The sequence below is a fragment of the Vigna radiata genome, chromosome 10 (genome assembly GCF_000741045.1).
Source record: "Vigna radiata var. radiata cultivar VC1973A chromosome 10, Vradiata_ver6, whole genome shotgun sequence".
NCBI lineage: Eukaryota > Viridiplantae > Streptophyta > Magnoliopsida > Fabales > Fabaceae > Vigna > Vigna radiata.
Window position 1 is genome coordinate 18,500,459 of NC_028360.1, and position 11,989 is coordinate 18,512,447.

General features: G+C 33.6%; 2 protein-coding genes across 2 annotated transcripts; both read left to right on the forward strand.

The window, feature by feature from the left end:
- The first annotated feature begins 1,147 nt into the window (after positions 1-1,147).
- On the forward strand, positions 1,148-7,010 carry LOC106776291. Its single transcript, XM_014663696.2, has 9 exons — positions 1,148-1,846; positions 2,069-2,308; positions 2,505-2,718; positions 2,891-3,000; positions 3,078-3,277; positions 3,715-3,818; positions 5,584-5,771; positions 5,864-6,063; positions 6,460-7,010. The coding sequence occupies exons 1-9, from the start codon at positions 1,603-1,605 to the stop codon at positions 6,652-6,654; spliced, it is 1,695 nt and encodes a 564-aa protein (XP_014519182.1). The 5' UTR covers positions 1,148-1,602; the 3' UTR covers positions 6,655-7,010.
- Positions 7,011-7,863: 853 nt separating this feature from the next.
- On the forward strand, positions 7,864-8,559 carry LOC106775316. The gene has a single exon (XM_014662426.2). It carries the CDS (start codon positions 7,970-7,972, stop codon positions 8,414-8,416), a length of 447 nt encoding a protein of 148 aa, XP_014517912.1. The 5' UTR covers positions 7,864-7,969; the 3' UTR covers positions 8,417-8,559.
- Positions 8,560-11,989: the final 3,430 nt, after the last annotated feature.

Sequence of the window (11,989 nt, forward strand, 5' to 3'; positions counted from 1 at the left end):
TTAAATAATATTTGTTGAATTTCATCACCTTTTTCTCTATTAGTCAATATCATTGAAATATGAATATCTTATAATATTCAAACAACACATCAATAATTCAATGATAATTCCCCACATATATGTAATTACTAGAGTAAAAATCACTTTATTGCTTAATCTAAACATATCATTCATTCATAATATATTCATTATCTTATGATTATTTATTTTGTCTTTTTCTTCACTAATAAGTCAATATTACTGGGCTCGTTAGACCTGGTATTTTTTCCTTTTACAGTAAATATTAGTTTAAGAAGAAAAAAAGTGAACTGGATTGGCCTGGTCAAACAACCTAAGTCAGAAAAAAAGTATTTGCTGAATAAAAAAATTGGATAAATAACCACTGGATAAAATACGACCACTTTCTTACCCATTTTTTTCCTTATATTATATTATATTATATTATATTATATATATATATATATATAATTAATTGCTGTCTAAGTTTAAAACAAATGTAATATAAAAAAAATAATTGTAGTGAGGAGATAGGATGTAAAATGAGGAACCTGAGAGTGAGGTGGTGAAGAAAAAAAAAAAAGGACAAAAAGTGGTCCTATTTTATCCAATGGTTATATATACCACATATTATTTCAAGACTAACTCCTTTGTTATTTATAAAAAGAATAATTGTTTATTGCATAGTTATAAAATAATTTTACGTCTGTTAGTTTTAACTATTTGAAAAATGCTAAATCCCTTTAATCCTCTTTTCATTAAAAAGAAAATCCCAATAAAAAAAAGTTAAAATAGAGTGAATTGAGAAATATTATATCTGAAACAAATTTGTGTTTACATTATTTTGACATTAGCTCTTTTTCTCTCCCACCAACATTGAAAATATTAAAATAGAAATTAATGCCTTATTAGAGCTATTAATTTTTATTATCCTTTTTTAATGCATATAATGTATAGAAAATCATTCATTATTAACAACACACAATTAGTCTTAAAGAAAATAATAATACTAACCAACAGCGACATTTAAAAATTAATTAATTATTATATCATATAATGTTCCACATCTCAAAAATGTTTTCGTCATAATTTGGTAAATATTCTACTCCGGGATCGTCACTTTTCAGAATCAACAGCAATATTAAAATATATTCAAAATTTATGTATAAATATGACTTGAAATTTTTGATCCCAGATTTCTTCTCTCAGATTTCTTCCTAGTTTCAGATTCCAGAAAACTCAGATTTTCTCTGCTAAAAACCCTACTGGGTCAATTAGAAAAAAAAAAAGCTTGATTCAGTCCTAGTTTTGAAGAAAGGGGGGATTTTCCTAGGGACCCAGTTTTTGTTTCAGTGCCGCACAATCGAATTTCTGTTGGCCTTTTCTTAGTGCACTTGTTCGATTTGATTTCTCCCTGCTCCTGGCACTTGGTTTTTCGTTTCTGTTCTAAGAGTCACTGGCAGAAAAGAAATCCCACAATTGGTTTTCTGTGCGTTGCTGAGTTGGAAGTGAGAGTGGCATTGCCAAAGTGCAATTCCACTGAAACAAAGGAAGTTTTGATGAGAGGGCAATGAGAGGGGCGTGTGAAGGTTCAGAGAGGTTAAGATGAGTGGTGGGTCATTGGGTATTCGTTCTGGGAGTTATGGCTCTTTGGAGAAGCAGCTGCAGCTTCTGCAGCACAACGGCGTGTCTCCAATTCAATCAGCACGAAAGCCTCCCAAGATGCTGAAGGAGAAAGACAGGTTCTTCATTTGGATCTTCAAGTTTGCGGGCAGAAAGAAGGTGGGAATGCTCTTTCTCTTTGCAATCTCCGCTGCCGTTTTCATCTGGGTTTTGTACCTTGGAAAAGGTTCCCCACTTTCTCTTCTTCCTTTTTAGTAATTAATAATGATGTGATTGTGTTACTCTTTTAAGCTGCATGGGAAACATCAAACATGTGTTTGAATTTGATTGATTGGTTATAGACTTGCAGGGATGCATCATGCATGCCACTTGTCTTGGTAAGGTGGAGGAAGGAAATCTGTTTTTGTGTTTCACATGATTTAGTTTTTGTGATTTGGCTTGCTTACAGGTGAAGATTCACAAGACGGAAACGGTGTGCGTAATAACATTAAAGTTAATGAAAGCACGTCTATAGGTGATTCTCCATCTGTGATATCTGCTTCAAAAATCTTGGGATTATCCACAATTTTAGTTCTACCTCCTCCTCCCCCAAGCTATTTTCTGGGTTACACTCTTCCTCCTGGTCATCCGTGTAATAGTTTCACACTTCCTCCTCCACCGGCAGACAAAAAGCGAACCGGGCCACGACGTAAGTTCTTTTTCTTATTTTTATTATTTTTTTACCTTATTGTTTCTACAAAGGCCTTATATTAGTTAGATTGTAATTGGAATATTATCCCTCATCGTTACAGAGTCAGTCGGTTCTTTTGAAGTTGTGTAGTTTATGAGGATATGGATATTTTAGTGACATTATCCTTAATATGTTTTGTTTTTTTGTGTTTCAGCCTGCCCGGTATGTTACCTTCCCGTGGAAGAAGCGATTGCACTTATGCCAAAGTTGCCGTCTCCTTCTCCAGTACTTAAGAACTTAGCATTTATCCATGAGGAAACTCTTAGCAGGGATGGTGAATTTGGTGGTTCGGACTTTGGTGGATATCCTACTTTGTGGCAGAGAAATGAATCTTTTGATATCCGAGAGTCAATGAGTGTGCACTGTGGGTATGTTTTGTATTTTGTTCGATGTTTCCCTTCTGTTTATCTGTGAGTACTGAAGAAGGTTGTTTGTGGTTATAATTTATTTTTTGTTTCAGTAATAGAGGATATTTGTCCTGTCCCTTTACTTACTTCTGTGCATTCTGCATCTACAATGTTGCATGTGTACGTCATTCAGATTTGTTAGAGGAACTAAACCTGGCCGCAACACAGGATTTGACATGGATGAAGATGACCTCCTCGAAATGGAGCAGTGTCATGGCATAGTTGTTGCATCAGCCATATTTGGTTTGTATTATGTGATTTTGGCTTTCATTTAGATGTTTAATTTGTTATGTTTCTGATGAATTAAATCCTATGTTCAGGAAATTTTGATGAGATAAATGAGCCAGCAAATATAAGTGATTATTCAAAGGAGACAGTGTGCTTTCTTATGTTCGTTGATGAAGAAACAGAAAAATATTTGAGGAGTTCTGGTAGGCTGGGAATCAGCAAGAAGATTGGTTTGTGGAGAATTATTGTTGCTCATAATCTTCCTTATACAGATGCAAGACGCTCTGGGAAGGTGAGAATTATAAGTCAACAAGCTCCATGAAATTAGTATATTGGTTTTTAGTCATATTTGTTGCTGAAGGCTTTAGAAAGTTGAGTTTTTCTTTAAGATTTGGTTATTTCTATCGAAATATAATATTGTTGGCTGGGGTTTCATCTTTGTAGAATCTGTTATAGGAAATAATAAGCTACACTGACCCGTCTGATACACAAATGGAAGCCCAGAAGGGGAAAGAAAATAGAAACTTAGATGAAAATATCTAATATTGCATATTTATTCTCCCGTGCATTCATCATTGGGACAATTCTTTTCTTTCAAATATAATTTTAGCGTTATGGTTTGAATTGAAAATAACAAATACCCACACATCACTCAGACAATGTTTTCATTTTCTTGCTCATATCGTAGTAATTTTTGTGTACCTGAAAGATAAGTTTCCTTTTCTGCAGATTCCGAAGCTTCTGTTGCATAGAATGGTTCCAAATGCCCGCTATTCTATATGGCTTGATGGAAAGCTCGAGCTTGTTGTTGATCCATATCAAATCCTTGAAAGGTAATTATTGTTCTTTAATGCTATATGCGGATTCACTTTACATGTGACAATTGTGTTGGGATCTCATTTCAGTCTTACGTCTGTATGTTGTCCGATATGAGATTCACATTTCTAATTCTTCTGAAGATATATGAAGTATACTGCTTGTGCAGAATTCACTCGCAATTCTATTTCACCTTAATGACAGCTTATAACTACAGATGCTCTAGGAGATATGGGGCTTGATATATTCTAGTAGTATGTTTCATGGTTTTACCATGAATGGTTATATCTGAATTTTTCCTAGAATGTCTCAATTGCACCATATGGTCCTGTATAGTTGTTTCTCCTTATCTTTTTGGTTCCTTCTTTCGTGACTGGGCATTGAAAATTCTGGAAGTTCAACTTTTTTATTTCCTTCCTACACAAGATGACATCTTAATTTTTCTAGACCAAAAAAGGCTTCTATATTTGTCTTTCGTTGAGATGTTTTGGTGAATATTGGTATGAGTTTTAATGATTAAAACTTATAACTGGTCTGACAAAATAGAGTTTGTTGCCTGTAATATGGTTGCTAAAACTCAAGATGTGGAATTGGCGATTTCAGTGAACAAATGCTAATTGAATGTCTTTAAAGTGCGGGTTCCAATTTATCCTCCACAAAGGAACAGTATTATGCTCCTAATAAACTATGCTTGTGTCATATACTATCTTCCTTAACTTCCAGGTTCTAAAATACCATTTAGACAGCTCTATCTAGAAATTCCCATCTGGCCTAACAAAGCTATGCCCACACAAAGAGTATATACGCTCAGGACAGCTGGCTACTTAAATCAATACATGCTGTGTATAACATTGGATCAGAGATCTTCATCGCTGCTTGCTCTTATTATGAATTAGTATATCAAATTGTTTCTATGCTACCTAGGCATTTGTTCAAAATTGCTATTTCACCAGCATTAGTACTCATTATCAGCTAGCATAAATAGAGTTTTCAGTTATCACCTTTAAGAGCGTGTGACTAGGACATACTTTATAGGATTTTATCTTCAATGTCTGCTTTGAAGTACTAGAATCTTGCTTAATGCCTACTTTAGAATATAAAACTTATTTTGAAACAAAAGTTTAATTATTATCAGCTTCTTCTGCTGCTTTATTTATTTTTTCCTCCTTCTCATGCATGTTCACTGCTTTATATATTGGTTTTAGTTTTTCCTCTTTAGATCCTTATCTTCGTTATGCTCTATGCCAACTATTGTTCTCCATCTCGGTTGGGCGGCTATCCAAGTTCTCTGTGATCGAGACTATGTATAATGTATCTGGAACGAAAATTAGGGTTGAGATTATTTGATTTTCATATATTGTTTCTGGGGTATGATTTATGTGAAGAGAGATTGGCTTGAATTTGACTGAGATGCTTGACCACTCCTCTGAGCAGTAGAGGGTTTTATAATGAGTATCTGCTTGCAAGTACCAACAATTATAGTCACGAATATTCTTTGGATTCATGAGGAAGCCTCCAATAACAAAAGAAAAATAGGAATTTCTGAGTAATTGATTGTCTGTTATTCTCCTTTATGTCAGTGAATATATAAGGGATGATCCTATACATGCACTGGGCACCCGCAAATGAAGGAACTGAATAACATAATTGAATCTTCTACTATATATGAAATAACAAAGTGACAGACCCACCGTCATTCATATGCATACTTTTTGCTAGTTTACTTGGATTGTCTTGATAGAATCCATGTTTCATCACCTTATTGCTCTCATCCTTGTTTAGGTTTTTGTGGAGGAAGAATGCAACTTTTGCAATATCTAAACATTATAGACGCTTCGATGTATTTGCTGAGGCCGAGGCAAATAAAGCTGCTGGAAAGTATGATAATGCCTCTATAGACTTTCAGATTGAGTTTTACAAGAATGAGGGACTGACTCCATATACAGAGGCCAAACTTCCTCTAATAAGTGGTAAGCTAAATTTTGTTTCCCAGTTGGATGACATGCATCTGCTTCTGCTTCTGCTTCTGCTTCATTTCTCAACCCTGATGGCTAAATTGCAGATGTTCCTGAAGGATGTGTAATTATAAGAGAGCATGTTCCCATTAGCAACCTCTTTACCTGTCTTTGGTTCAACGAAGTTGACCGATTCACTTCAAGAGACCAGATTAGTTTCTCAACTGTCAGGGACAAACTTTTGTCCAGGGTGGATTTTCATCTTCTCATGTTCTTGGATTGTGAACGACGCAACTTTGTAGTTCAGGTAAAGATTTTATTTCGTTTGTGTAAAACAATCTCAGACCAGAGGCTTCTTACAGAACAATATGATTGATATGTAACAATATATGTTTTATTTTTTGTAACTCTCTCTGCGAACAAACTTTTTAATAAATACAATTATTAAAGTAATTATTGTTAAATCAGTACATTTATCATACATGATTGGATAAGCTCGCTTCACACTATCAAGTTATAAACTTTTTACTCAAGATGTATTGTGTCTCCGTGAAAGAATTTTTTTTTTGATTAGAAATTATATTATGTATGATAAATTCGTGTGTTTTTTCAATAAAAGGAGAGTTTGATAATTAGTCAGGAAAACATGTTGATAGTGAAGTCAACTTTATTGTCAGTGATAATTTGTTTTTGTTGGTTACAGAAATACCATAGGGATATATTGGAACGTCTGGCTGCTCCGGTGGCATTTGCTCTCAGTCCACCATTGCAACGTGTGCATGAAACATCATCGGAAAAGGTTGCCAGGAGGGGCCCTGGAAAGCATGTAAAAGAACGGAGACCGGGTAGTAGGCGCCACCGGAAAGTTGTGGCCGGAGACAGGGACACACAAACATAGAAGCAAATTATACAGTTTTGGAAGTGTGATTATATCATTGATTATTTGGGTTTTGAAGTACCACCTACACAAGTCATTCCCTGGAGGGAAGATGAGTGTTGTGTGCTCTCATTCTTTTTACTTTATGCAATTCGTTTATGGGTATTAATTTTTTGTTGTATATAGAGAAAAAAAGAAAAAATCCTCAATAATTATCAATTATCATTTCAGGGTTGTCACTTGCGACCAAATTCCGGACTTGTGGCAACCCACTCTGTTGTTTCATTACACTATAGGATAAAGTGTAGCTGTTGCTCCCATTTGTACTCCATCAAGGTCTTTTGTTACCCTTTAATAACTAAAGTTTCTCACCACCATACCTTTCTGTACTTCTCTTGCTTCTTTGTTGAAATTGACATTGAACTCCTTTTTTTTTTTTTTTTTTTTTTCTGAAATACTGCTACTAATGGATGTATTCTAAAGCTATATATTTGGTGTTTTATTTTTATTTTCATTTTCAAATGTATCTTTTATTTCATTTAATCAGTTAAAATTTTTGTAGCCATCTCAAAATTTAAACCGCTGTAGCTGCCATTTTCATGTTTATTTTAAAATCAATTTTTTAGAATATAAATGTTTGACATAAATATAAAATGTAATTTACACGTTTAATTTATCAAAAACATGTTAGAATATTAATTTATTTTCTTATTTTTTTAAAGACACTATTACACACTTTTGGTCTCAACAATGTCAGAATGCTAGATATCCTGTTACAAACTACATAGATATTTGGTTCAGGTACTATATATTTATTTTTCTTAAAAAAAAGTTATGAATTTCCTCTTTACTGTGTTATCGCTACAAATATTATTTCATTGGTCAAACCATTTTCATTTGCTTTCAATTAATTTCCAAATATCATTAGATTGTTGTGTTTTACATATAAGAATAAGTAAACATATTCAACGTGTGTTGCTGAAATAAAATGTTCAATGGTTTTTATGAATATTTTAAAAAATAATGTAACTTATTATTAAATTTTATAAAAGAATAAAAAATAGGGAAAGCATGTGTTACCCAAATAGAATTATATGAATTTGAGAAAAATGAAAAGATGAAATTTGATTATTTATTATCCTGACTTGAGAGTGGAGTAAAAGAGGGTCCCAGTAGATCCTTATCTTAGCAGTTTTCCCACTTACGTCACAGTGGTAGAATCTTTTGCCTCAAATAATTAATAGTTTAATTAAGGCGTTGTTTGGATGAGAAGAACAGAGGCATGAGGTTAGGGTGATTTGAAAGATGAAGAAGAAGTGAGAGTGAGAGTGAGAGAATGCGAATGGCATCATCGTCGTCGGCGTTCATGTTGATCTGCATCCTGCACTCCCTCATAGCGGTCACGTGTGGGGCGCTGATGATGTTCTACATGAAGGAGGTTTACACGTTCGGCCACGGAGTCCAGACCGCCACCAAGCTCTTGGGATCCACGCCACACGATCAGCTCCTCATCAAGACCTCCGATTCCTTCTCCGGCCTTCTCCTCGTCGCCATTGGCTTCCTCCTCTTTATGGTCTCCTTCGTCAGGGATCGCGATTTTCAGGTCTTCTTCGCCAAGGGCTGCACGCTTCTCCACCTCTTCATGGCCATGTGGAGGATCTACTTCGAACGCAAGGTCGAGGATCTTGCCTGGGATTGGCTCCGCCAGACTGTCGGTGACCTTCTCTTGGCCCTCTCCTGGGTCTTCTTTCTTGTTTACTCTTGGAGGGAGAAGTATGATTAGTTTCCCCCTTTCTTTTTCCTTGTCATTTTCCTTTTATTTTCTTAAATTAAAATCTTTTCACCTTTCGATTTACCTTGTAAAGAATCGGATCTCAATTTGTTTTTATCAATTCTGTGTTGAGAGATACCTTCTCAATTGCCTTCCTTCCTTTCCCTGCTTCCACATTAATAGTATGTTATTTAGTTGTTTAACTGCAGTTCACCAATACCCCTAATTAATCTTCCGATAATCAAATCAAACTTGTTCTGATTCTGGTACACTTTAGATAGTTTTGTCTGTAATTTTTAGGTGAATTTCATTGAATAGTGCGTGGAGTTTGAGAGATGGTATCCATGTTTTGATTGGCAAGGTAAGCTGTTGTGTTTGTGGGTTTGGATGAATAACACTTGGATGCTTTATTTGTTTATTATGAGTTTGGAGTCACACAGAATTGAATCTATTAAATTGGTGCGTTTTTACTCTGAGAAGTGTAGTTTTATTTCAATTATTGGAGTTTATAAGCTCAATGGATTTAACTGATGCTGCCTGATAAAGAGGAATTGATGGGTAGGACTGGATGAAGCCATTTGGGTATTTATGTTGAGAAATTTCATTTGGAAGCAAGTGATTGATGAAGTGTTTTGCTGGGGCTGCTGATGAATGTGAGTTTATGCCTTTCACCAACGCATTGATTCTATTTTTTGTGGATGAAGTACAATGCAGTTTAACTTGTTTGAAGATAATTGAACGTACTTACTTCTAGTGATATTTTACTTAATAGTTGCTTCCAGCCAACTAAAATACAGCCAAGAGTTCGAAATACAATTTGAAAATGCTAGATCTACCTCAGATATCTTTTTTATCATAGACATTTGATATATTCCCCTTTGATTATAATTGTTGCATGTTTACTCATGGGATGGAATGATCCCACGATTTTCTCACTTCCCTTTGAGTCATGTTCACTCTCAATATCATATTCTGGTGGGATATTTTTGATATGTCTAGGCAAGGTCGTCAAATGACAGGAAACAGTGATCTGTCATGAGTGGCAACCGTGACGCTGATTGGTTAAACTGGGTAACCTTTGCCTATGTATGACACACAACCTAAGCTGTTATTGACCTAATATCCATCTTTTATACCCTTGGGAGTGTATGGAAGGATAGTTGCTATGTTGAATTTTGTCGTTTATATGCTGTATATATGCATATAAATTCTTAAAAGTGATAAAAAAATACTCAAAAGTAATGACATTTAATAATTAATACAGTAAGTCATAGATGTCCTAACCCTTAAATAAAACATGAGTAAATAACAACAAAAGTCAAATACAAGTTTCCTACATCAATTGTAATCTTCAAAATCCAGTCTTCTACGCCATTTTCACTTTTATTATATCTATAGATTTCAATTTTGGAATCTGGAATCCCAAGAGGATAGCCCAACAACAAATCCTTAATGTCCCTGTTTGGATGTTTATTTAATCATCACAGTGCTGCAATAGCCATTATTCAGCCCACTATTTTGGTATGCTATGCTACAGCAGCCCCTGTAGTGGGCAGGGGATGCTCTGCACTTGATAGCCAACTGTAGTATGATATTTAAAAAACTCTCAACCTGAATCCTTTCAATTTACTGTCCTTCACTGTGTCATTCTCTGTCTTTGTTGCAACGTGTGGTTCTTTCATTCTTTGCTCTAGAATTCAGGTGTAATGCACATATGTGTTTGGATATTAATTTGTATTTTGAGTAAGATCTGACATGCATTCTAAAACAGGTTACTAAAATGCTAGTAGTGATTCAAAGGTTATTTTCCCATGTTATTTTGTATATTGATGTATACCTAATTTGTCTAGGTAGAATCTTACAATTTAGGTTATTAACACATAATTTGTGTCTCATCCTGTGTTCCTAAATTGGATCTTAGTTTTCACAATTTACATGTGGACAGTGAATTTGTTTCTCACTTCTAACCTCATTTTTCTATCATTCTTATAGCATTTCCATGTATATTGAGTTAGGATTAGCCAATGGTTTCTAATGTGATGTGATCCATAAGAACCATTTTGACAGTCTAGATGAAATCTTTTTATACTATAATACTTATTATTTTGTGGGATGTATTAAATTATTTTATCTGGTTCCATATGGAGGGAAGAATTCCAGCTATATGCATTACAAGAAGTACATAATTTCTTATTGACCTTTCTCCCGCGAGGCCAATTACTGAATAATTGCCCTGAGGAAGGGACTGTTGAATATAGATTACACATTTTAGAAAGAAAAATGATTCATGTAATGCTTGTGATTGGGGTGATCGGCTCCTAGTTATCATGTACTGCATTTATTTGAGATTTTTTCAATTTCAAGTTGGGCTTGGTTTTTATTTGTACAGCGGATTTTGGTGAAAATTACCTGTTTGTTGTATGAATTGGAAGCCACAGTGATTTCAGTGTCTGCACTTAACTTCAATCTATACGCTGATTTGACTCTTTAGATGCTGAGTTTTTATAATCTCTAATATTTATCATTATTTAATTATTTACTATCACAGTTTCTATTAGAGAAGATATTTCATGGTTTTTTTTTTTCTTAGAAGTAGAAGTTATTTAACCATTTTTTCCAATGATGATATATTAGAAATTTTATTGATGACCTATTTTGTTTTGAAGAGTTGAAACTTGTATGACTATTTGGCTCTACAATTGAAATGTCAAATTATCATTTCAGGTGGTTAATGATCAGAAATGATATTGCAAAATCTCAGTTGAAAAGGACCACATAGGTACTTTGATATGGTCCCATAAGGACTTAGTTTTGTCAGAGTTATGCATTTTCTTTTTGCTCGAAATGCCTGGTTAGTAAAGTTAATGCCTAATGATGAAATTAGATATGCCAAAAAGAGCTTATGTGATATTGAGTCTAGAATTTGAATTTTATAAAAAACTTCTATTAAAATGTAATGATGTAAATTGAATTTTTAAGTTTGATGTCTTGAATAATATCTCAATTATAAAGAAAAAAAAATATTGTCTGAGTTTTGAAAAAAAAGTTAAAAAGTAAATAAAAAATTATTCAGATAAAAAGTGGCATAAAATAAATAATAATTTTAAGTGGAAGATGATATTAAATCTATTTCTAATCAGTTAATTAAACAACATTTACTTGACACCTTAAATTTTCCGTTAATTTACCTTATTACCAATGCTCATATACCTTTGAAGGTGAAATATTACATTTTCTTTATGCTTAAAGGTGAAAGTTTTAAAGTTGATCAAAGAATGAATTTTTAAAGGAAATGGTAAAACTTAGGCAAAAATCAAATAGGCTCACATTAGTCAGGTAGGTCAGGGCATTAAAAGGACTAGGATGATATCTGCTGGAAATAGGTATGGGTGTGGTAGAACTTAAATATTTTATTTCATTATTTATCTTATTACTTAAATATTTTTCAGTATTTTTTATGTGTGTGTGTGCGTGAATATATAAAATTTAAATAAATATAAATTTAAATAAAATCAATTTCTTAAAAAAAACTGTAATAAGTAAGAAATGTAAACTATAAAATCAATTTTTAAACAATTTTTTACT